General features: G+C 34.8%; 1 protein-coding gene across 2 annotated transcripts in view; it reads left to right on the top strand.

Moving 5' to 3' along the window:
• The window catches only part of Ccdc169 (coiled-coil domain containing 169), a 49,978-nt gene that overhangs the window by 7,878 nt on the left and 19,453 nt on the right, over positions 1-22,647 (top strand). For both annotated transcript variants that reach the window (XM_048800842.1, XM_048800841.1), the window contains exons 3-4: positions 955-1,065; positions 1,148-1,188. In XM_048800842.1, coding sequence (XP_048656799.1) covers positions 955-1,065; positions 1,148-1,188 — 152 coding nt within the window. The remainder of the gene's footprint in view (positions 1-954; positions 1,066-1,147; positions 1,189-22,647) is intronic.

Here is a 22,647-nt window from a genome sequence, read left to right as displayed (position 1 = left end):
CCCCTCCCCTCCACTCCCATCTTCTCTCTCTACCCCATCTACTGTAATTCATTTCTCTCTCATTTTTTCCCCTTTCCCCTCACTTCCTGGATTATAAAGTTAATATAAAAAAAACAAAAAGCATAGATGAGTATCTGTCTCCCCATCCTTATTTCTCTTTCAGATCACATGTCCTGTGTATTCTATAGCATCCACTTAATTGAAAAATTTCTCAAATGTTCTAGTTAAGTGTGTTTTTTTTTTCTTATTATTTTTATTGCAGAATGATAGCAAGGACAGTGTCTATTTTATTTTTGCATCCTTAGTTCCTTATAGAGTACCACATTAGTCTTTTTCCTTTCCATGATAAAAATATTTCATTTTTCAGTCTTTTCAGATTAAGATAACTTCATTGTTGCCATCATTATAACTGTAGTGACTAGAACAAACATGACTGAATTATTAAAACCCATGTGGTGTGCTGTGGTTTGAACGTGTCTCTCCAAAATCCAATGTGATAATACAGAGAAGCTGGGCCTTTAAGAAGGGATGTGGCCATGAGGGCTCCTCTTTTTTTTTTAGTGGGATTAAGGCCCTGACCAAAGAGGCTTCACACACCACATTTTGTTAGCTTGCTTATCTGTCACATGAAGACACAGAACAAGAAACCTTACCAGTGCCTTGATCCTGGACTTCCTTGCTTCCACAACTGTGATAAATAATTTCTGTTCTTTGTAAATGACCCAGTCACAGTGTTATAGCAGCACCAGATGGACCAAACATAGTGCCATTTTTCAACCTCAAACTGTTCTTTTTAATAGTTGAAAAAGTATTATTTGGCATTGTTTTTTTAATGGGACTTATCTGTATTACTAAAAAAGATAAGATCTTAACAGGTAAAGATTGAACTGTTTCATGTTATTTGAATGAATAAATAAGAGTTGGTGGGCTAATCTTGATCTCCCCACACCTCAGGCAGTGAATGGAAAACCCATTATGAGACACAACTAGAAATGAATGATCAACTAGAAAAGCAAATTGCATCTCTTAAAGAGAAAATGGAAAAATTCCGTGGGAATCCTTCAGGTACAAAAGCAATTATATATGTGTGTTATAAGTTGAGTTAAAACTGATAAAATATCAATTGTTTATATTTGCTTTATTGTAGACAGTCTATCTTCTATTCGTGTCTATGAACGAATGCCTGTGGTGAGTAAAAGATGGTTAAAAAGAATAACTGTAGGAAAGTATGTATATTTTCCCCCAGACAGATTCTAAACAAAAAATTAAAGATTGTCAATGGGATCCAAATAAAATATTTTGTTCAGGAGAACTGTTCCTTGCATCCAAAGAATCTAGTCACAGGCCATCAGTTTACTCTCCCTGTTGGAAAGCAGAGCATAGATTCTGGTGTATGTACAGATAAACAAAATAGAAGAAAAAGAATCTCAGTAGTCAGGCTAGCAGGGAACCTGAGCATGTCTATTCCTTCTAATCAGAAGAAGCCTAATATTTAACACAAAGAACATATCTTCTACATTTCTAAAACATGTCCATTCTAGTTCCTCTGTAATATACAAACACATGTACTCACATATACACATGGATGTATTTGTGTACATACATATACATATACACATTACATATGCAAATATATTAAAGAGAGATATCAAATCCATCAGAGAACCCATAAAGTTACCTTATGAGGATCATGAAACCTCAATGGGCTGACCAATCTGCTTTCTTTTCTGGTTGCCTCTTTGTGAGTTAATTTTAATTTATAATAAATTACTTAAGTTTATCTGTTTTGTAAAGTGTTTTACAAAACAGATTCATTGTTTTTCAGTCATTCAAATCTATACTTTAAAATGTACAGAATCCTGAAGCATGACCTTGTTGGATTCAGAGCCTGCTTAGAAATAGCCTTTTCCTCAAAACTCTGAATTATTATTTCAGAAATACTCAGAAAAAAATCCTGTGAAAAGCCAAGGGTACTTCTATTGAAAATGCAAATGCCATACTCTGTGAAATTTGTAGGATTTAACATATCATTATCATCAGCAGCAGCAGCTTTAATTGAACATATACAGTATGCAAATTAATTTCATTTCCCTTTTTTCAGTCTTGCAACAACCGCATGAGGTGAAGTTTAACCTTATTTCCTTTGATGCATGTGATGATAAGCTTAAATAGATGAAAGAATTTGATCAGGCTCACACAGTCTATAAGTGGAGCCAAATTCTCTCCCTCTATAAAAAGCCTTCACGCATTTACTACACCTTGCTGTAGTGCTTATCAGAAATAACAACAAAAAAAAGTTTTTTAAAGAGCTATAGGTAGAGTACTAAGTTGATATACAGAGAATGAGAATGAGAGCATTTATGGTTGCTTTTCTTTGAATAACTGCAATTCATTAGTGAAAGTTACAGGGAAATTCTGCATTTTCAATAATAATGAATTGTGGAGAAATAAGGCTATTTGTTCCTGTTACTTTCAACTCAGAAATGCTCATATTTCTGTGTCTTGGAAGTTCAAGAAAATAACATTTTCTTTTTTTTTTTTTAATGGAAAAAGTAGCTTTTTTGTTTTTGTCTCCTTCTGTATTATAGTGGAGTTATACCCCCCTCTTGTGGCATTCAGAAATTGCTGCTAGACTATTTTCACTATAGTGCCCTTTCTTAATTGCAGGTAGAATTTCAATAATACCTATAGAATATAAAGTATAAAATACTCCCTACAGAATATAAAATATTCTGGCTACCTGATTTTGATAAGGCAGCCCTAGTCCTCAAGAAATTAAGTATCAACAGCCTAATACTTATATAACATGGTAAAGTATTTTATAGTATATTTATTACTGCTACCTGAGAATGAGATTCTGTAACATACTTATATTGATAAACTAATTTTTCTTGGTGTTATTCTTGAATAAAGTGTGCTTCTCTGTAGACCTAGAATCAGACAAGTAGTATTTCACTTCAGAAAAGGACTAGGATATAAAGAACAGCATAGGCCAAGCAGAAAGAGAACTTAAATTCAATATAAATGGAACTGGTCTTCTATTCTCTGGGCAGATGCCCTGCACAAGAATTTAGGTTTTGTTAAACAATTAAGTCCAGGAAGGCTTTTCTGAGCAGCAGGTAATAGGAATCTGGCCTGCAGTTGATGATGGAAGTATCTATTCAACTACTCAGCAAAAAGCACTGGTTTCCAAGAATCCTATATCCAGTCAAGAGATCTCTTATTATATAAGAACAAAAACTATATTAAATCGTAATATTCAATATAAAGACCAATATTTGTAAAATTCAGACATGATGTTTATTTATAAAACATTTTTAATTCCTTTTAAGTTGATAGAAAAGAAGACATACATTATTTGTTTTTGTGGGACAGTATGGATTTACATTATTTGTAAATTTAATCTTTATCCTCATGGATCATTCCATCTTTAGGACTAACATATACAGACATACTTATAAAATTAATGTAAATTTTCTTGAATACTAATTTTGAGTAACTTCAAACTGTAGGCTTGTTTATGGATGACAAAAGGGATGGATACTAGGGGGTTTTTTTTGTGTGTGTGAGTGTGTGTGTGATTTTGGAGATTGAACCCAGGGTCTTATGCATTCAAGGCAAGCACTCTACCAACTGAGCTCTATCCCTAGCCTGGATACTCAATTTTGACGGGCACACATGTAATATTTAAAAATACTATTTGACAAAAATAAATGTTCTTTTCAAACTAGATCAATTAAATGGGCTTGATTTTAATATTTTGAAAAATTATTCTCAATTAGTTTAGAGCTTTATCTAGTTTTATTTTATTGTTTTTTGAATCACTTTTCTCCTCTGAAGGTATTATAGAGTATATTATCTTGAAAATATTTTTCAGTGGTATAGTTATTCACATTTAATTTTAGCACTATGTATCAGTTAAGGATTGCATTTGGCTGTATATGAGAGAAAGCTCTAAGCAAGCACTTTTTTTCTATTTTCCTCCCTCATGTAATAAAAAGAATTAGAGGTTTGCATTTATTGGTGCAATGACTCCATAAAGCCCTCAGGAATTCAGGCTCCTCCTCATTTTCCACTCATGTGTGAGGGGCTAGAAATAGTGTTTTGTGTAAGTAGGAAGAGAATAGATACAGGGTATACAGTTAGTTTTATCTACCATACAAGGTCATTTTATTTTAAAGTTTTTGCATTTATTTAAAATTTTTGGTATTTCATTTTAAAGTTTTATGTGTTTGATATTATTTGAAAGTTAAAGACAAAAATGAAATCATTAAGGCAACAGTGCCTACTATTTATATTTGTTTGGTAATTTTTATATGCATATATTTATTAAAAAGAATAACCTAATAAATCAGGAGAAATAAAAACAAGAATTAAACAGGATTACACTTAGTTTTGTTTTTTATATTTTAAATATAATTTTAGCCTTACTACACAATTTTGTATTCTATATTAGAGCACCTAAATCAATTACTACTTATGTTTCTTTTTTTAAATCTGATTTGTTATACATGATGGCAGAATGCAATTCATTTCATATTACAAATATAGAGCACAATTTTTCAAGACACTGATTGTACACAAAGTATTTTCACATCATTTGTGTCATATACATGTACTTAGGGTAATTACGTCTAACTCATTCCACCATCATTTCTACCCACTTGCCCTCTCCCTTCCCCTCTCTCCCCTTTCCTTCTCTAAAGTTCTTCCATTCCTCCCATGCTCCCCCCATCTCGCCATTATGCATCTGCATCCTCATATCAAAAAAAACATTAGGCCTTTGGTTTTTTGGGATTGACTTGCTTTACTTAGCAAAATATTCTCCAACTTCATCCATTTACCTGCAAATGCCATGATTTTATTCTCTTTTAATTCTGAGTAATGTTCCATTGTGTATATATACCACAGTTTCCTTATCCACTCATCTACTGAAGGGCATCTAGGTTGGTTCCATAATTTAGCTATTGTGAATTGTGCTGCTATAAACATTGATATGGCTGTGTCCCTGTGGTAGTATGCTGTTTTTAAGTCCTTTGGGTATAAACCAAGGAGTTGGGATAGCTGTGTTGAATGGTGGTTCCATTCCAAGTTTTCCAAGGAACCTCCATACTGCTTTCCGGATTGGCTGCACCAATTTGCAGTCCCACAAGCAATTTATGAGTGTGCCTTTTCCCCCACATCCTTGTGAAAACTTAATGTTGTTTGTCTTCATAATAGCTGCCATTCTGACTGGAGTGAGATGATATCTTAGAGTAGTTTTGATTTCCATTTCTCTAATTGCTAGAGATGTTGAACATTTTTTCTTATGTTTGTTGATTGATTGTATATCATCTTTTGAGAAGTGTCTGTTTACTCTCTTGGCCCATTTATTGATTGGGTTATTTGTTTTTTTGGTGTTAAGGTTTTTGGGTATTTTATATATCCTGGAGATTAGTGCTCTATCTGATGTGCTTGTGGTAAAGATTTGCTCCCATTCTGTAGGCTCTCTATTCACCTCACTTCTTATTTTGCTGAGAAGAAGCTTTTTAGTTTGAATCCATCCCATTTATTGATTCTTAGTTTTAATTCTTCTACTACAGGAGTTTTATTAAGAAAATTGGGCTAATCCGACATGATGGATATTTGGGCCTACTTTTTCTTCTATTAGGCGCAGGGTCTCTGGTTTAATTCCTAGGTCCTTGATACACTTTGGGTTGAGTTTTGTGCATAGTAGGAGATAGGGGTTTAATTTCATTTTGTTACATGTGGATTTCCAGTTTCGCCAGTACCATTTGTTGAAGAGGCTACCTTTTCTCCAATGTACATTTTTGGTGCCTTTGTCTAAAATAAGACAACTGAAGTTATATGGGTTAGACTCGATGTCCTCTATTCTGTACCATTAGTCTATAGGTCAGTTTTGGTGCCAATACCATGCTGTTTTAGTTACTTTTGCTCTGTAGTATAGTTTTAGGTCTGGAATAGTAATGCCACCAGCTTCATTCTTCTTGCTAAGGATTGCTTTGGCTATTCTGGGTCTCTTATTTTTCTAGATGAATTTCATGACTGCTTTTTCTATTTCTATAAGGAATGCCATTGGGAATTTGATTGGGATTGCAGTGAATCTGTATAGTGCTTTTGGTAGTATGGTCATTTTGAAGTATTAATTCTGCCTATCCAAGAACAAGGTAAATCTTTCCATCTTCTAAGATCTTCTTTAATTTCTTTCTTCAGCGTGTTGTGGTTTTCATTGTAGAGGTGTTTTACCTCTTTTGTTAAATTTATCCCCAAGTATTTTATTTTTAAGACTATTGTAAGTGGGGTGGTTTTCCTAGTTTCACTTTCAGTGGATTTGTCACTGATGTACAGAAATGCCTTTGATTTATGGGTGTTGATTTTATATCCAGCTACTTTGCCGAATTCATTTATTAGTTCTAGGAGATTTTTGGAGGAATGTTTTGGGTCTTTTAGGTATAGAATCATATCATCTGCAAATAGTGATAACTTGAGTTCTTCTTTTCCTATCTGTATTCCTTTAATTTCTTTCATCTGTCTGATTTTTCTGGCTAGAGTTTCAAGAACTATGTTAATTAGAAGTGGTGACAGAGAGCATCCCTGTTTTGTTCCAGTTTTTAGAGGGAATACTTTCAATTTTTCTCCATTTAGCAGATGGTCTGAGGCTCATCATAGATAGCCTTTACAATGTTGAGGTATGTTCCTGTTACCCTAGTTTTTCAAGTATTTTGAACATTGAAGGAATGCTGTATTTTATCAAATACTTTCTCAGCATCTATTGAGATGATCATATGATTTTTATATTTAAATCTATTGATGTGATGAATTACATTTATTCATTTCCATATGTTGAACCAACCTTGCATTCCTAGGATGAACCCTACTTGATCGTGATGCACTATCTTTTTGATATGTTTTTGTATTTGATTTGCCAGAATTTTATTGAGAATTTTTGCATCTATATTTATTAGAGATATTGGTCTGAAGTTTTCTTTCTTTAATGTGTCTTTGTCTGGTTTTGGAATCAGGGTGATATTGGCATCATAGAATCTGTTTGGAAGTGTTCCATCTTATTCTATTTCATGAAATAGTTTGTAGAGTATTGGTATTAATTCTTCTTCATAGGTCTTGTAGAACTCAGTTATGTATCCATTCAGTCCTGGGCTTTTCTTGGTTGGTAGACTTCTGATGGTGTCCTTTATTTCCTTGCTTGAAATTGATCTGTTTAACTTGTGTATATCATTCTGTTTTAGTTTAGGCATATCATATGCCTCTAGAAATTTGTCGATGACTTTGATTTTTTTTCTATTTTATTGGAGTACAAATTTTCAAAATAATTTCTAATTATTTTCTGTGTTTCTGCAGTATCCATCGTAATGTTTCCTTTTTCATCATGGATTTTAGTAATTTGAGTTTTCTCTCCTTCTCTTCATTAGCATGGCTAATGGTTTATCAATTTTATATATTTCTTCAAAGAACCAACTTTAGGTTTTTTCAATTTTTTCAATTGTTTCTTTTGTATCAATTTCATTGATTTCAGCTCTAATTTTAATTATTTCCTGTCTCCTACTGTTTTGGGGGTTGATTTGTTCTTCTCTTTCTAGGGCTTTGAGATGTAATATTAGGTCATATATTTGTTGACTTTTCCTTCTGTGAAGGAATGAACTCCATGCAGTGAACTTTCCTCTTAACACTGCCTTAATAGTGTCCCAGAGATTTTGATATGTTGTATCAGTGTTCTCATTTACTTCTAAGAATTTTTTAATCTCCTCCTTAGTATTTTTTGCTACCCATTGTTCATTCAGTTGCATATTATGTAGTCTCCAGGCGTTGGAGTAGCTTTTAGTTTTTATTTCATCATTGATATCTAGTTTCATTCCATTGTGGTCTGATAGAATGCAAGGTAGTATTTCTACTTTTCTGTATTTACTAGCATTTGCTTTGTGGCGTAACATATGGTCTATTTTAGAAAAGGATCCATGTGCTGTTGAGAAGAAAGTGTGTTCGCTCATTGATGGATGATAATATACTCTATATATGTCAGTTAAAACTAAGTTATTGATTGTATTTTTGAGTTCTATAGTTTGTTTAGCTTTTGTTTGGTAGATCTATCTAGTGGTGAAACAGGTGTGTTAAAGTCACCCAAAATTATTGTGTTGTGGTCTACTTGACTCTTGAACTTGAGAAGAGTTTGATTGATGAACGTAGATGCTCCATTTTGGGGGGCATATATATTTATATGTTGATGTATGGTTCCCTTAAGTAGTCTGAAATGTCCATCTTTATCCCTTTTATTAAGTTTGGCTTGAAGTCTTCTTTATTTGATATGAGGATGGAAACCCCTGCTTGCTTAGGTAGGCCATGTGAATGGTACATTTTATCCCAACCTTTCACCTTCAGTCTGTGGGTGTCTTTTCCTATGAGATGAGTCTCTTGAAGGCAGCATATTGTTGGGTCTTTTTTTTTAATCCAATCTACCAGACTATGTCTTTTGATTGGTGAGTTTAAATTTATAAACAAATCCCCCCTAACTTGCATTTTGTTTAAAGTAATAACTTTATATCATACAAATAAATTTCAAGTATGAAAAGTACATTATTGCAATAATACCTCTTTGCAAGAAATAATACTAATAATGTAAAATGGTAAGGACACAAGTAGTTTCTTTGTAATTATATGTTGCTTCCAGACATATTTCTCTGCAACTTGTTGAGCAACATTTTAAGATATTGGACTTCTGTAATAGATGGCACTGATGGTTTTATTTATTTATTTTTTTAAATAATATTTTATTTTTTAATTTTAGGTGGACACAATATCTTTATTTTGCTTTTATGTGGTGCTGAGAATCGAACCCAGTGCCCCACGCATGCTAGGCGAGCATGCTACCACTTGAGCCACATCCCCAGCCCCGATTAAAAAACACTTTACAGTTTGTTATAAACCAAGAACTTTGGACTTGCAAAGAGGTATAGATCAGATACATAGATACATACATAGGCTAGATTTTCAGCTTTGCAAGCATAAGATTCCTGATCTCTATTGCAATTACTCAACACTGCTGTTTTAGTACAGAAGGAGTCACAGACAATACCTAATAGATATGTGAGCTGTGTTCTAACAGATGTTGGCTTAGAAAAAAAAAAAAGCAGTTACTGGCTTTTGACTTTAGGCTATAGTTTGTTGGCTCCTGTTTTAGGAAGAAGTCTGCAAACTTTGATAATTCGCAGATTGGGGGCCTTTCATAAAAACACAAAGGCCTGGTCCCATCGTTCAACCAACTTGTCACCTCTGTGTTCTTTATTAACTCTCCAGGTCATTCTGATAAACATCAAAGTTTGAGAATCACTGATTTAAGCACATGTATACTTAAAAGTGGATTTTTAAAAATCATGGGATCTATACCTTTAAAATATTTGAGATAGTGATAAAGTCTCTATGGATCAACGTGGGTGTCTCTAAAGACACCCAAGATATCTGGCATGAATAATGGAAAATATGGCTGGAAATACATTCAAGGACTAGATAATGAAGGGTTTCATATTTATGTTAGGGAATGTGAACCGTTTTATATATGATGAGAAGCTGTTGGAGTATTTATGTATTTTAAAATCTCTGCTCACCCTCCTATGGAGAAAGGATTCCCAGGGTGAGAATTGAGGCATAGAAGCCAGTTAGGATTCTTTTCAGACTGGGTAAAGGAAGGTGAGTTTTTAGCTTGGTCAGTATTATATGTGGGAGGAGAAGAGGAAACAGATTGAAGATATATTTAGAAATAATTTCATGAATACATGGGTAATAGGATGAGATTGGGAGAGGATTGAAGGATGCATAACTTCCTGGATTGTGATGAACAGGACTATAGGAATCAAAAGTAGTTGAGATGTTAGGAAATGATGATTATGGTTTGTTTGTGCATTTTATATAGGTAAGAGTAGTTAAAACTGGATGTGGTTTTAGACTACAGAAAGTTGTCTCTGAAAACAGAGATCTTGGAATCATAGGTGTCTCTTGAAGTCATGAAAGTACAAGAGACTGCTGGGGGTGGAGTGGGGACAGAGTCTGAAAAACAGGATTGAGGGTGGAAGCCTGGAGAAATACTAACAATTAAGATATTGGCTAAAAAGGCAATTTGGTGAAGATAATAGTGAAGGAAAAATATTGAGAAAGGATGAGGGGGACAATTGGAAAAGTGGATCACAGAAGCCAAGGAAGGAGAAAATTTTATGACTATTCACCAGAAAAATGTTCTCCAAGAAACTTCTGGCTCAGGGTAGGATAAAGCACTAGTTCAGGCTAATTATAAGAAAACAAGTACTAGTCGAAGGATAGGATTTTGGGAGAAATGTTGTGGAAAGGAAGAGTAGAGGATAAGAAAATGAAGTGAGGATAACCTACTTCATCTAGAATTATAGCTTTTGGAATCAGACTTGCCCTGGTTCAAATCCAGACTAGAGGACACTGAGGAAATCACTTTACCTCTCCAAGGCTTAATTTCCTCATCTGTAAAATGGAGTTAATTAGCTTTCTTGCGCAGGCTGTTGTGAAGATTATTAGTGTTAATAAGAAAATAGCATAGTGCCTGAAGTAATAAGTACTGTTAGTTCTCTTCCTAACTTCCCTTGGTAAAGGAGAAGTAAAATTTCATCAAAAACAAATCTGCTGTGAAATTAACCTTAATCCCATTGGAAAGGATAATAATAAAGGTAAAGCCCAAAGATGTGCAATCTGTTTTTTCTTAAGCTGTGCTGTTATGTAAGCTACAAATATTCTGCTACCTTTTCAAAACTGCAGTACAGTTTTGTGGTTCTAAGTACCTACCCACAAAGTAGGGGCTTCATCAGGAGTTTAACACTTTTAATAAAAAGCACAGAACATATACTTCCTTTGGGCTAGCTGGATGTACATTTTCCAGCTCCTGTTGGCATCTGTTAGAGAAATGAACTATTAGGTTAGAGTGTTCCAAGAATTTCCAAGTATGTCTAGAACTATCGCAATTCACAGCAAGATTAGAATCTTTCTTGAGGATTCTAGATAACTAAAAGTTGAGGTTAAATGAGTTTTGTTGTATCTGATGTTTTTGAGTTCTTGCTTGGCACTTCAGGCTTCTTCATTCATTTCTAATTAGATTATGAAGCTAAGGATTTAGCTGAACTCTTTCATTAGAACTTTATGGCTCCCAGTCGTCAGCCACAGATAGTTCCCTGATAATATTTTAATTAATATTTCAGTGCTTTACTATCACTATTAGCACACGATGGTGATTTTATCTTTCTTACGTTAGCTTATATAGGCCCACTGAAGCTCAGTATTTTTGATGCTATACCATAAACAGGAAAGATGATTGTTGGCCCATCTACTTTCTTGCTTCCCTGTGTTATTCAGCATTACTATGTGCTTACTTGCCTGCTGTGGATTTCTTGAATTTTTGAACTGTATAAGGATCACACAGTACATTTATTTAAAATATACATTATTCCAGGACTTCCCCTAGAGGAACTCATCTGTAGGTCTGGAGTAAGGCCTGGATATTTGTACATTTTAGCAGGCATTTTAATAAGTTCTGTTGCCAAGCACATTTGAGAAAAAAAGATTTAGGGGAGCTGTGTCCATCAGAAAAAGATGTGAAAGTCTTATGATAAGAGTTCCTATACAGACTATCAAAAAGCACTTTCATATGCCTGTAGTCAATTCTGTCATAAAGTAGAAATTTTGCTCTTTGACTGATTCATAGTCATAAAACTAACGACCCCTATTCTTCTATGTTACTGTTTTCCCCATCAATTCACTCCCCTTGTCTTACATTACACCCAGACAGTTTGGATCCTTCAGGGAAATGTCTCATCAGTGCATACACCATGTCAATTAGATGGATATAGTACTGGGGATCATTCTTCTAAAGTTACAAGACTAGCTGATTGTGGGAGCCACTGGGGGAAGAAGCATTAATTAGAAAAATATTTTATCTCCCCACAAACATTGTCTGGAAAACTCTTGATCAATTTGTGGAAAAATCAATTCATGGGAAGCCAACTTGTTGAAATCTGAATTCTTAAATATGTTCTTATGAATATATATTTAATAGCATTTTAAGAAATGTTCAATTTTTTAACTAAAGACTCATAGAAATAGTTTAGCATTTAGTATCATCATTGAAAAATATATTCTGAAAAAAAGATGTTCAGGATATAAGTTCACATATAAGAAGGATTCTCCTTAAAAAGCAAAGTTTTGGTAAATTTGAAATTGATCTCTAGGAAAATTGTTCTCTTTTATGTTAATTCTTTAATGAAATGATTTTTTAAATGTTAATTTTTGGCTATTTGTCTGGCTTTCCTTCCAAACTATGTTTTGGTTTTCTCTCAAACTGACCAGAAGACCCACTCTCCTTACCCTGCTTATAAGGAGAAGTTTGAAGTAAGAGATGGTTTTAAGTCTTAGAAAATCCTTTTAAACCATCAGACCATTCTCTTTATCATACACTTGGCCCTTTAGAGGAACAAGATACTCCCCTCATCATTCTCTGTTTTGCTCCTTTTTTTAATATTTATTTTTTAGTAATAGGTGGACACAATATCTTTATTTTATTTTTATGTGGTGCTGAGGATCGAACCTAGTGCCTCACACATGGTAGGTGAGTGCTCCACTAATGAGTCACAACTCCAGCCCAGTTTTGCTCCTTTTTATGTTCTAACTTCATTGACATTCTATCACTTCTTTATCCTGATTCCCTATACTATCTTCCTGTGACACTTGCTTCTTTCCTTTATCATGATTCAAATTCTTCTTTTATGTGGGCTGCCTCATGGACATCTAGCCCAGTTTGGCCCTTCCTAGGACCCTTTATGTCACTGCACTCACTTCACATCCAACTGGCATGGTCCCACTGGACTCTCATTTTTGTCATTTCTACCTTCAGAACCTTCTAAGAAATATTCTAAAAGTCTAAGTATACATTTAGAACCCGATAACGAGGCATTAAAATAAATGACCTTAAAGCACCATTGACACCCATAAGTATGTTTTAGTTAAAATATATTAAAGTTATATGCCAATTATATAGTGAAAAGGATTAGCGAAATGATCTTGGGTTCTCAAAAGTGTGGTATTTAAAAAGGAAATGGAATTCCCACTGCCCACCTGGCTCTGGAAGATCTGCAGATCCAATATGAGACTGCTTCCTGAAGTATTCTGCCACAGACCTCACTTAGGTTTACATTCTCCCCAAAGATCCAAATGATCAGTTTGGAGACAGGTGGATGTCTTCAAACTAGAGAAAAGTTGAAAAGATTTTGTGTGTTGAGAAGTTAGCCACAAGGGGGCACTGTATCTAAACATGAGAAATGCTGCATTCTTTCACCATCAGAATTGTCTTTTTTGAAAGGTACTATGTGGAAGCTGTGATGAACTAAATTGTATTCTTGTGCTTTGCTCTTGTAAGCCTTCAATGGAGTATTTTTTTTTAACTCGTAGCTTTCTTTTTCTTTCCTTTTCTTTTTTCTTTCTTTCTTTCTTTTTTTTTTTGGTGTATTCTTTAGTAATTAACATTGGTTTCTTTAAAAATAGGCGACCAGCAGAGCTTCCTTTCTGCTTGAAATATGGAGTATTTTTAAAAATTTAAATCCTGGGCTGTGGATGTAGCTCAGTGGTAACTTGCCCATCATGTACAAGGCCTGGGTTAAATCCCCATAATCACAAAACCCAATACTAACAACAAAAATTAAAGTCTAAATAAATTTTACTTCAGATATGTAAACAGTGCCCTAATTTTCTAATTTTTACCTTGTGTTTCAATCGACTTTTACAAAATGACCTTTCCAAAACAAATTTAGAAAGAACATAGGTAAAATAGATAACTGCTTGGAATGCTAAGAAATGATCAGTCTCTGAAACAACTCTTCTATGATAGTGGAAGAATACATTTTTTATGTGATATTTTGGGGGTGAGGGGCTAATTTTCAGTACAACCACCAATTTAGCTTTACTTTGTTATTCCAGGCTGCAATTTTCTAGTATGTGACTATTGATTATATAATTAGATTGTTCATTTTATAATCAATAAAATCAAAGTCAAAATCTAGAATGAACCCAGAAGTTATTATAGTACAATTTTACTATTTTTAAAGAATTTCTCTGGCTTTATTTTTATATTTTGTCAGGTTTTTTTTTTAATCAAATTAAGCCATAATAAATTCATAAGCAATCCTGTGTTGTAATTTAAAGAAACAGCAAAAATGATTCTATTTATTAATATCTTCATCAACTACTTATAAAGAAGTTTATATGTAGTAAACTCTTGCAGTTGCTAACCAAATATATTTTGTTATCTAGTACATATGCATTTTACCTTATTATTATGAAGTAATTGTAGATTTATGGGAAGTTATAAAAATAGTATATACATATAGTACATATATTGACCCCTTTACCCAATGATGACCCTTTAAAGAACTGTAAAACATTATAAAAACCAAGAAATTTATGTTAGAACAATGCTTCTAACTAGACTACGGACTAAGGCTGTGTGTGTGTGTGGGGGGGGTGTTTTTGTTATTTGTTTTTACAGATGGATAAACACAAATATTTTACAACTAATGAACTAGGGTATCAATGACTGGTATAGTTTTGGCAAAAATACAAAATGTGTTCTTTTCTCCCCCAAATAATATATGTTTATGTTGCTTCTATTCCCATGAGACTTCTACAGTGAACCATCCTAATTTTCTGAGTTGCAATATAATTTAAAAGCATAGTGAGTCAACTCATAGGAATCAGGCACAAGGAGAAAGGAGAATGAGGTGTGTCTGAGGAAACGTGGGCCACACCAGCTAGAACTGCTTGTGGGCACAGTGCTGAGACTAACAGTTGAAAGAAAAATTCTGTATGTTGAGTCTCAAGGGACCCAACAACAAGCTGGGGGATAAAATATGTGGTATGTTAGAGGCTGAAAGAATATGAAATCAAGGTGTTAAAGCTGAAAGTGGTAATTTAAGAAAGTCAGGACAGCAGAGTGCGGTGGTACGCGCCAGTAAACCCAGTGGCTCAGTGGAGGTTGATACAGGAGGATCTCGAGTTCAAAGCCAGCCTCAGCAAAAAGCAAGGCACTAAACAACTCAGTGAGACCCTGTCTCTAGATAAAATATAAAAAAATAGGGCTGGGGATATGGCTCAGTGGTTGAGTGCCCTGAGTTCAATCTCTGGTACCCCCGTCCCCCCCACCCCCCACTCCCCGAAAAAAAATGTTAGGTTGAGGCAAGGGATTCACATCTGATATGAAGTTGCTATTTTAGTTCGTTTTCTACCAGCTATATAAAAAGCCTATACAATTAGTATATGACTGTTTTTTTAAATGATAGAATTCTTCACATCAACCAGCAAAGCATATTGTTAACTTCAAATGTGATCTATTTTAGAATTTATAGTGTTTGAGTATAAATTATTCAATATTATCAAAGTAGTATTGTGCTTTTTAAAAAATGCACTTAATTGGAATGGTTTCCATTTTAGCAAGACATTTTGATTGTGAAACTAGTAAAGGAGGCAATATGTGGGTAGGGCCTGAGAGCTGTTGGACATTTTTTTTTTTCACTTGACTCTTTTACATGTTCCTTTCTCACAAATCCATATTTTCTTTCTAAGTAAAAAAATCATAAAATACTTCCACCTATTTATCAAATCTAAATAGCCTAGGTAAAATTGGAAAGCTGGCCTTGGTGGCATTAAAACATTGACTTTATTGATTACAGTTTGTGTAAATAAAATCATAATGTTGTTTTGGATACAGTGTGAAGTGTCAAAAAAATGTTAGACATAGGCATTGAGGGATTTTTTTTTGAATATGATATTTATTAGCAGAAAAATTATTCTTGATAATTGAAGGGAGTAAATTAGAATAGAGAAGGAAATATAAACAGATAAAAGAAACAAATTTTGGAAGGCTGTAGCTGGAGGAGTGGTAATTGACTTCAAGAAGTTGAGGAAGCAACAGCAAAGTACCTGCAGAGAAGGGATATCAATGGCAACAAGGCAGTGGGTCTCCAGATCTGCCTAATGCTTTGGAACTTGGCATATCAGGTATGGAAGAAGGTGAGTGTAAGAAATGTGAGCAATTGTTCACTGGAACCCCTCTGCCACTCCCTGTAACCAGGACACTCTCCTTTAGTTGGGAGTCTATTTTCTGGAGAAATTAAACTTCCATAACTTTGGACTTTAGGGCTCAGACATAGAAAAGGGTGAGAGTGAGACACAGTACTAAGAATAATGGGATAAAATGAAAACATGCAGTCAGTGTAATAAAACTCTCAGTCCTCTTCTAGAAATGCTCAGGTAGGATTAACGCATACAGAGTAGGAAATTAGAGGCTTCTTCAGTTTAAAACTGAAATGCCCTTAAGACAGTTAGTGTAGTGACCCAGAGAGTGGGCCTCACAGACTTTCTAGGACAGGAGGATTAGATGGCTGAGGACCATAGGTGCTGAACTTTGAGATCCATCAAGGCCACCCTTTCCAAGAGTTGTTTTCTGGTCATGATTGGCTGCAATGGAGATAACTAAGTCAGACCTCTTTCTGGGATACAAGGGACTTCATTGTTGGCTGATTTGGCTTAAAGTTCTCTGATAGTTTGGCCAAACTGTTTTGCATGACAGCCAAGAATACTTCTGCTTCCAATGAACCTTCTAGACTTGTACTACAATGAGACCACTGTCCCAGATTCTCTCTGCCTTCCTCCCTATTTCATTTCACACTGAAACATTTATGATCCTTGTACATTAAATCCTATTTTGGTGTACATTTTTCAGAAGAGCATATATAAAACTTAAGGGTACTGCGTGGGATCAAACAAAACAGAGAGTAAGATGGGGATTCATGTCTGGCTGACTGACTTCAGAAGATCTGTCCTGATTGGTAGGTGTGACACCAATGGATCTGGCTCAGGATATGTTACTTGCAAAAGACTTTCCTAATGATGACCTTGGAAAATGTCCTGGGAGAAGGGAATACTATGGGAGAAGCCACAAGGCAGGCATTTGGAAAATAATGGAGTTACTCCTAAGTCACATTGACTTCTACACAAGGGTAATGAGAGATCAGCAACTGTTAATAAGAAGTAATATCTAACCATAGAGGCTGTGGGAGCTTCTCAGGAGGCCTCTGTTCCAACAGTGGAAAGGCAGACACACTAGAATAGCAGACTGGAGTCATTGTGTTAGCTACACAGTTCCAGAGGCATTTGGATGCTAAACTTAGGTGGTTTTGTTATGTGAAGGGAAGAATCCTGATAGGGATAACTAGGGATGCTAAAATTGTTGCAGAACATCTGGATAGATGCCCCTGAGGATGTTGGCTCTACAATTCTTACACCCCCTGGGCATGTAGAGTGGCCTGCCTAAGGGCTAGAGCACTTGTTATACTGGAAAATGCTGTAAAGGTCTCTTCCTAGTAAGGCAGCATATACTCCCTCAAACAACTGTCCTCCTACTTCCTCTCCGGGCTGCTAGACCAATTAATAAGGGTGTTATTCAATATCTATAATAACAATTTTTAAAAAGAAAAGAGGAACAGAAAGTTGAGGATAGTCAGTGCAATAGAAAACACAATTGTTTTCATATTCCCTGGACCTGAACCAACTTCTTGAACTAGGAATTGTTGGCCAAAGAGGCGGCCTGAAATCCTAGAAGGGCTGGGCCTGAAACACCAATTCAAGTATATATTGTGACAGTATTCTCAGTCTTCCCTCAAAGAGATCTCTGGCCACTTACACAGATAACACTGGGGGAAGAAAGATAACTAGATATTTACAGGATGTTTGAACACAGGGTCTGTGTTGGCATTGATTCCCAGAGTTGAAATCTATGGCTAAAGTCCAAATCACAGTGGACTCATTGTCCCACAGACTTCCCTATCCTTGCAGTGGTCATTTTCTCAGTCCTCAAGTACATAATCAGAATAGATATATTTGAAAGTTGAAGTTAACCCATCATATTAGGTCCCCTCATCATGGAAGAAAAAGTATCATGGTTGTGAAGGCCAAGTAAAAACTTCTGAAACTGCCCCTGCCCCCACTGAGATCAAAATAGAAGTCAAAACCACTTTATTATTCCAGGGAAAATAGCAGAGATTAGCCACAATTAAAACTTTAAAAAGATTCAAGGATACCAGTGCCCGTCTTCATTGTTTTATTTGCCAGTCTGATCATGCAGAAACTGGATGGATCTTGGAGAAAGTTGTAGGCTGCCACAGACTTAACCAATTAGTGGTCTTAATTGCATAAGCTTTTCCACATGTGGTATCACTAGTGGAGCCAATTAATAGAGTTTCAGGTGCAGGAGTCCTAGTCATAGACTTGGAGAAAGTATTCTTTCATTTTAATTAGAAAAGAGGATCAAAAACAGTTTGTGACTTTCACTTTCAGCTCCAGCATATAGTAAACCACAGAAGTCCTCTGTTATTACAGCGAGGAAAACTTTAAAGGTGAACAAACTGGAAATCGATGACTTTGCTTGGGACCATTAGAGAACTGAGGTTTCAGACAGGCAGACTTCCACCCTGAAATCTAGATAAACAGATGAATCCAAACTTGAGATCTGCTTACCTGGAACAGAAGCTGCTGGGACTATAAGCTGGTAGGGACATTTAAGTAGTAATTTTTCATGAATTACTGGAGGAAAAATAGGCAAATCTGCTATTAAAGTTGACAACTTCAATGGTCTCCATCAGTAATTGATAGATCAAACAGCCAGAAAATTACTAGAGATTGATCTGAAAAGCACCATCAACCAACTTGATCTAAGTGACATTATAGGCTATTCCACCCAACAGCAGCAGAACACAGATTCTCCTCAAACTTACATGTAAGATAGACCACATTTTGGAGGCCCCTATAGATTCTCAGCTTCATAAGGATGGAGTCTGGGTTATCATATTCCTAGCACAATGCCTGGCACAGAAGGCATTTGATAAATATTTTTAGAATAAATGAATGAATTATAAAATTAGGCTACAAGACAAGAAATCTAATCATGATATACAGCAGCAAGATACAGGTTAGTCACAAAGAAAGCATATTAAAAAGTGTAAGCCTCAAGGGTTAGAACTGAGAATATCAATAAAAAATATCCTTCTGATGAGATGAACATCATTACCCTAAGTATCTGTATAAAGAAACAAATGGTGTGAATATACTTTGTATACAACCAGAAATATGAAAAATTGTGCTCTATATGTGTAATATGAATTGTAATGCATTCTGCTGTCATATATAAAAATTAGAATAAAAATTAGAAAAAATAATAGAGAAGAAAGTGATAAAAGAGAGGGGAAGAGCTTTTTATTGAATTCAGCTTTTTTGTAGCTTGGCCAAAAGAGTAGAGAGAAGCTGATTCTTTGCTGTTACCTCAGGTGGAGTGATGGAAAGTGATTGGGATGGTTTCTGAAACAGGGCCCTATGTTCTATACTTCCACAAGGATTAAATGAGATCATATATAAGGCAGAGTTTTATAATATTAAAGCGCTATGTATTATTTATTTATAATTGTTTAATAAGTTACTTGAAGTCAGGGAGTGAAATATAGCTTTCTGGAGAATGATCTTTATAATTTTAATACAGTAATACATTCTTTATCTGATAGTTACAATATGAACTATTCCATGCAGGTGAATTTTCCAGATAATGAAAACCCATATCTTCATTTTATTAAAAAATATAATTTTGCTAGGTTTGATGCAAATCTCTTATAAATATAAACATACTTACACATCTTATTAAAATGGTCATATTTGCTTAATTTGACCTTAGAAAAACAAAAACAAAAAACCATCCTTCTGAGCCGAGTGCAGTGGTCCACGCCTGTAATCCCAGGGAGGCTGAAGCAGGAGGATCAAGAGTTCAAAGCCAGTCTCAGCAAAAGCAAGGTGCTAAGCAACTCAGTGAGACCCTATGTCTAAATAAAATTCAAAATAGGGCTGGGGATGTTGCTCAGTGGTCAAGTGCTCCCAAGTTCAATCCCCAGTACCACCCACCCCCCCAAAAAAATCCTCTGTCATATAGAGAATGCCACTTGATTCTAGGTCCTAAATATTCTTTTTATCAAGTCACTTTTTAAATAACTTCCAGTAGATCCCAGTGCGTCAATCCCTATGCCTATCATCCCAAAGCTGCCTTTTCTAGCAGGTTGTTTTCTAAATTTGCCTTTTATGTATTGCTTCAGCTCTAATCCTACCATTAAATAGTCATTTCTGATTTAAGCCTATGATAAATATTTGGCTTCCTTCATGTCCTTTTTCCCTTTCCATTTTGGGGACCTTTTATGTTATACCCACCTTGATTAACACCTTTTAAAAATGTGTGAAACACTTATTTTCCATTTCAAATTTTCTATTTAATCATACCTTGCATTTTAACTGCTGTTTTTTATGCTTCCATTTAGTATGAGCTCCTACAGTTTTGCACCATAACTCATTCAGGTCACCTTTAATACAAAAATAATTTGTATTCTAGTAGGTTATTTGTAAGTGAACTTCTTTTAAAAATTCAGATGCATTTTACTAATGATATAATGTTTAAATGGGTTGGATTCTATGTACATCTATAAATGTACTTAACAAATTATATAACTGATTGATATTGCTATTGTAGCCTAACCTGAAGTCCTTGGAGCAAGGGTCCATAGAATAGCATTTTGAACTACTTCTACCACTCACTAATTATCCCTTCAAAAGTTCTTCATACATAGGCAATATATTCATGAGGGTTTCATTTTCTATAAAATAATTCAGTTTAGCTTCTTACATATGTTCAACTTTAATGGATTTGTTTTTCTACAGTAAGTTTATGTTTGGATGAAAGGAGCTGGAAGCCATTCAAGATGCCAGTGCATAATTAACTTTCAAAGAATAATAATGCCTACCTGAGAAATATCACCTGCTTATGTTTTAACAAGAATGCTAATGAAATATGCGTAGTGGTGGATCATCACCTCCAAGGGATTTATCACTAATGCTATTTTGAGACTGGAATTTGCCTCATTTCAGCCAACCTATATACCCTCAATACAATTTTTAAATGCCAATAATTATTAACAAGTATCTATGAGAGAATAAGTTTTTGTTGAAAACTATATTCAGCTATATTTCAGGAAGATATGAACTCTAAACTATTTTGCAGTTTTGCTTTGTAGAGATTTAAATCAGCTCCTTTCATTTTTCTTTGAATGCTTCTTTTAATAGAGTTAGTGACCTAGATCATGACCAACAAGAGTTGAGATAATTTGACTAGAAGATATTTTATTTAATTTGTAAGAACACAAGTAATAATTGGAGTTACTGAAAATTATGTTACCAGTTTGGGAATTAAAATTTGGTACCTGGATACTGTGTGCCTGTGTTAAAATGTTGGTGAATGCTATAGCTTGGATATGGTTTGTCCCCTCTGAAATTAATGTTGAAATTTAATTGCCATTGTGGTCTTGGAAGGTAGGGCCTTTAAGGGGTGATAAGGTAGTTAAGAGGGATTTATTTTTTTTCAGGAATGATAGTTAAAATAAGGCTGCCTCTTGTGTGTTTTTAATCTTCCAATTGCTCTCATTTGCCCTTCGACTTTCCCACAATGCTATGATGCAGCCCAAAGCCCTTGTCAGATGCAGCTGCTTGATCTTGAACTTCTGGTTTTCAGAACTATGAGCTAAATAAAAGTCATTTTTGGATGGTAGATTTGGGTTGGGCAATACCAGGAGAGTGGACAGTTATTCCTCTATGTGGACTTTTTGGAAAAAGTTGTCACATGCAAAAAGGTTCCCATCAGGGGTACCTAGTCATAGTCTTCCCAGAGTGTAAGAAAGAACTAAAAAGTGTAGGATGATTAAACAACCTTATCTATGCAGGCTTAGAGCGAATTAGCACCTGGGCCTATTGGACTAAAACCAGCTAATAAATTTACCTAAAGTCACAAATATACCACAGTAGTTCCAATAGAAAGCTCCCAGTGGCATGTTCTGATGTTGAGTTCTGTGATCATTGGTCTGGCTATGGAGACAAAACTAGTGATAAAGAAATCAGCTTTCCTTGATGCGTCTTTGTTCAGTTTTGGTTTTGTGTTATACTGGCTTCATAGAATTTATTTGGAAGTGTTTCCTCCCTTTCAATTTCATGGAATAATTTGAGAAAGACTGGTATTAGTTCTTCTTTAAATGTCTGGTAGAACTCAGCTGAGAATCCATCTGGTCCTTGGCTTTTTTTTGTTTGAAGGTTTTTAATTGCTGTTTTAATTTCATTGTTTGATTATAAGTCTATTTAGGTTTTCTCTATCTTCCTGGTTCAATTTAGCCAGGCCATATGTGTCTAGAAATTTGTCTATGTCTTCTAGATTTTCTAGTTTATTGGAGTATAATTTTTAAAAATAGTTTCTAATGATCCTCGGGATTTCAGAAGTGTCTGTGGTGATATTTTCTTTTCTAATCTTTATTTGGGTCTTTTTTCTCTTTTGGTTAGTTTGGCTAAGGGCTTTTCAGTCATACTTATCTTTACCAAAAAAAAAAAAAACAAAAAACAAAAAACAATTCTTTGTGGTATTGATTGATTCTGTGTATTATTGTTTGGTACTCAAATGAGACAAAGATGCATGAAGGAAATAAAATTACACAACAATATCCCTGAAGG

The sequence above is a fragment of the Marmota marmota genome, unplaced genomic scaffold (assembly GCF_001458135.2).
Source record: "Marmota marmota marmota unplaced genomic scaffold, marMar, whole genome shotgun sequence".
Lineage (NCBI taxonomy): Eukaryota > Metazoa > Chordata > Mammalia > Rodentia > Sciuridae > Marmota > Marmota marmota.
Note: the sequence above shows the minus strand (reverse complement) of the source record. Positions and strands in the feature narration are given on the sequence as shown.